Raw genomic sequence first — 3,395 nt, 5'->3', positions numbered from 1 at the left:
ATCCAATAAAGCAATTTTTGTACTCAATTTTCTCTTCTAAATTGATATGTACCATTTAAAATACCAGGTAACCCAAATTCTGAAAAGTGAACAAATGATACACCAAACTTTCTCAGAAACAAATAAATTTTAACAGAAATAGATATTGAAGTGCGTAACAGCTAACACAAACACGATAATAATCAATTGTGTGTCTTCATTACATAATTTAAACCAACAATTAAACATAGACTTCAAATGTTCAAACTCCTAGTACTACTGTAACTTCTTAAGCATCAGAATAGTGAGGAGTAATTAATTACTCAAACTTGTTTTTCAACAATCCATTTTCATCAGATAATATTGTGGCTGCCAAACGTGCTCGATAAGTGTCCATCTTCACATCCTGTGCATAGCTCCATATCTCATCTGTGTCACGGGCTAGACACTCCAACCACATGCATGCATAGACACCACAATCGAGGGTTGCACCTTGTTGACGACAAGGTTCTCTTAACACTAGCTCACTTACAAAGTCGAATCCCCATAAGTGACGTATGGAACCAGCCAAAAACTTTGTCTGCAACAAACAATACTTCAAAATTTAATCTTAATTTGTATTTACATAAACTTTGAACATTTCAAAGTAAACTTACATAAACTTTGGCTTTCCCAACTGAGAATGGATCATGCATGGAGTTCCACACTTTAAATATCCCTTCATCTCTTCTGTAAACCAACAAAAACCAATGCCACCTGTCATTAATAGGGAAAATGATGTATCTGCATCTTCTAAATAATTCTCCAGTCAGTTCCTGCAGTCTAGCCATCGTGAAAGATGTCATCAGTGAAAGAAAAGCTCCATAATCATCCCGATGTACCATCGATCTTTTCCCATGTTGTTCCAACTTCGTAAGGACTTCTTTCTACACGTTGAAGAACACATATACTCATTTATCTTAATATAGTAAAACGAAAACAAAAAAAAACGCAAAACTCGGACTGCTACGAACCTGCACCATTGTGTCCATGCAATAAATCTCAAATCCATGCTGCAAACTTTGCTTTTGCATAATTCTCATGTAAACATTAATTATCTCAGACTCAACAGGATCACCAAAAAGAAAATGACATAATATCGGTCCACTTAAACTCATAACCGCATCTTCCCAAACGACAACACTACAAAATAGAAAATTCAATTTCATTAAAAAATTTTGGACACATTATTATTAAAATAAGAAGAAGAAACATATGGAAGATCAACGTACTCCAACTCTTTTCTAGCAAGAAAGTTTGTCACCAATTTTCTCTCTTCATCATCAGCTTCTTCATGTCCACAGAAATTTGATCTACCTTGAAACTCATCCATGGCAACCTTGCCAGGAGTATTACCTTTCTTCTCAACGTCTACAACTTCCTGTCCAAAAGCGGCGATATATTCAGCAATATAACAGAAAATCAAAACATCAATAACAACAATAGTACTGAAAAACAGAAAAACTAAATTAAACTTAATACAATCGATTTCGAAATAATTGACACTTCATTTACCTGTTTTGTCACCTTCCTCTTACGTCTTAGTGTTGAGCTAGGTGGAGTCACAAACATGGAACCTTTTTTTTCTTCACACGATCACCCCTAGCCCTCACGTGATCCGCAATTGAAGATTGAGAAATAGTTTTCTTCTCCACTTAAGAATTAGCAACAAAACTACCACCAATGCTCTCATCAACACAAGCATTCAAAGAATGAGATTCATCTAACTCTTTCTTTTCTTTAGCCAAATCAGAAACAACTGCATTTACCACTACGTCAACAAAATCACATAAGTTATCTCTTGCATCATGTGGTGACTCAAAAGTCCACCTTTTCTTCTGTTTTATCAACCTTCTCCTCAGATTCAACAACATTCTCACGTTTATCCGCCACAGATCCTTTTTCCCTTCATTCTACGTCGAACCATTTCACCCTCTAATTCAGCACATCTCTTTCTCAGTATCTTCAAATCATTCATTTGTTTCAGGACAAGTTTCTCAAAATGTTTTACTTCATATCTATTCGTTTCTTGATTTAAAACAAGATTCATGTCCACTAACAACTTCTCCTCCTCACAAAATGGATGTATGGACAGAACCTATTCACAAATAAAAATAAATACAACTGTCAATCAACTAAACATTAATTTTGCACAACTAGATTAATAAACTAAAATAATTATAAGTACATGAGTTGAATCTATGCGTTTCAACAATGTTTCAGTGCCAGCTGCATTTAGTGGGATCTTGCTTTTCCCCCAACAAAACAATCGAGGGTAAACATTTAAACCACGCCTTACTTCTAAAACTGGGACTGTCTCATATAACCAAGCCTAAAACAAAAAATAAAATAAAAATTAATGACAAATACTAAGATCATAATTAGTAAAGTTGAATACTAACCATCAATCCAACCGTGCATCCATCAACATAAAGTTTTTTCCCGATCTGACATATTTCTCGATATAAAAATCGGAAGGCAGCATCTCCCCAAGCATATTCAAAAAATATCGTAAGATCATCGAGATAAGGAAATATAATTCCAGGAGTGATATAATTGCCCGTGGGAAATATTATGCAGTTGAAAATGAACAAAATGAAAGTTCTCACAAAATCATCAATATCACATTCATCGTCACTTCTTACAAGGAAAATCAATTTTCATAAATGGCTATTCGCTTGGCATTGGTGTCAAATATTTGGACTCCATTTTCAGGTCCAAGTCAACTGGTTGTCCAATGTGATGTAGGCCGAGCACAACAGAGAAATCAGCTGATTTGAAAGGGATGGTAATATTATCACCAACAAAAAAAGAACATGAATCACCCTGAAATCTGTTCAGAAAATAATCAATCCGCCCACTACTGATAGCAAGGACTGGCATATCAATCCATTTGGTGAAAGGAGTATCATTTATCCGACTCATATGCTGTTCATCTAGAATTGGCTTCAATTCTCCCATCACAGTTTTAAATAAGTAGGGGAACATCGTGAAAAATATTCTTTACCACTATTCTTCTCATTATAATCATGAATTAGTTTGTCTTCTGCAGTAGTTTCTACATTAAAACACATAAAAAAATTATACAATAACTATTACAAACACAATTACAAAAAAGAATAAGAAACAGAACATAATTGCATATACACAAAACAAAAATTAGCATTTAGACATGTCTATTTGATCAACAAATCTAGCCATGGTATTATATGCAAAAAATTTAATTGCACTGGCCACAACAGTAGACGGAAAATTCCCTAATAATCACATAAAAATTGAATTGTGCATAACCCAAGGAATTTGGAACAACAGCTTCGAAATCAAACACAACTACTAATTTTTGAATTTAATCGAAATTTCTAAAAATATTAACAATA

General features: G+C 34.0%; 1 protein-coding gene across 1 annotated transcript; it reads right to left on the bottom strand.

The window, feature by feature from the left end:
- Positions 1–283: 283 nt before the first annotated feature.
- Positions 284–1,388, bottom strand: LOC142525522 (uncharacterized). The gene is made up of 4 exons (XM_075629835.1): positions 1,251–1,388; positions 993–1,161; positions 636–905; positions 284–559 (listed from the first exon to the last, which is right to left on the bottom strand). The coding sequence occupies exons 1-4, from the start codon at positions 1,349–1,351 to the stop codon at positions 299–301; spliced, it is 801 nt and encodes a 266-aa protein (XP_075485950.1). The 5' UTR covers positions 1,352–1,388; the 3' UTR covers positions 284–298.
- Positions 1,389–3,395: the final 2,007 nt, after the last annotated feature.

The sequence above is a fragment of the Primulina tabacum genome, chromosome 14, assembly GCF_025594145.1.
Source record: "Primulina tabacum isolate GXHZ01 chromosome 14, ASM2559414v2, whole genome shotgun sequence".
NCBI classification, from domain to species: domain Eukaryota; kingdom Viridiplantae; phylum Streptophyta; class Magnoliopsida; order Lamiales; family Gesneriaceae; genus Primulina; species Primulina tabacum.
The sequence above is the reverse complement of the archived record's forward strand: the minus strand, read 5'-3'. Positions and strand labels throughout refer to the sequence as shown.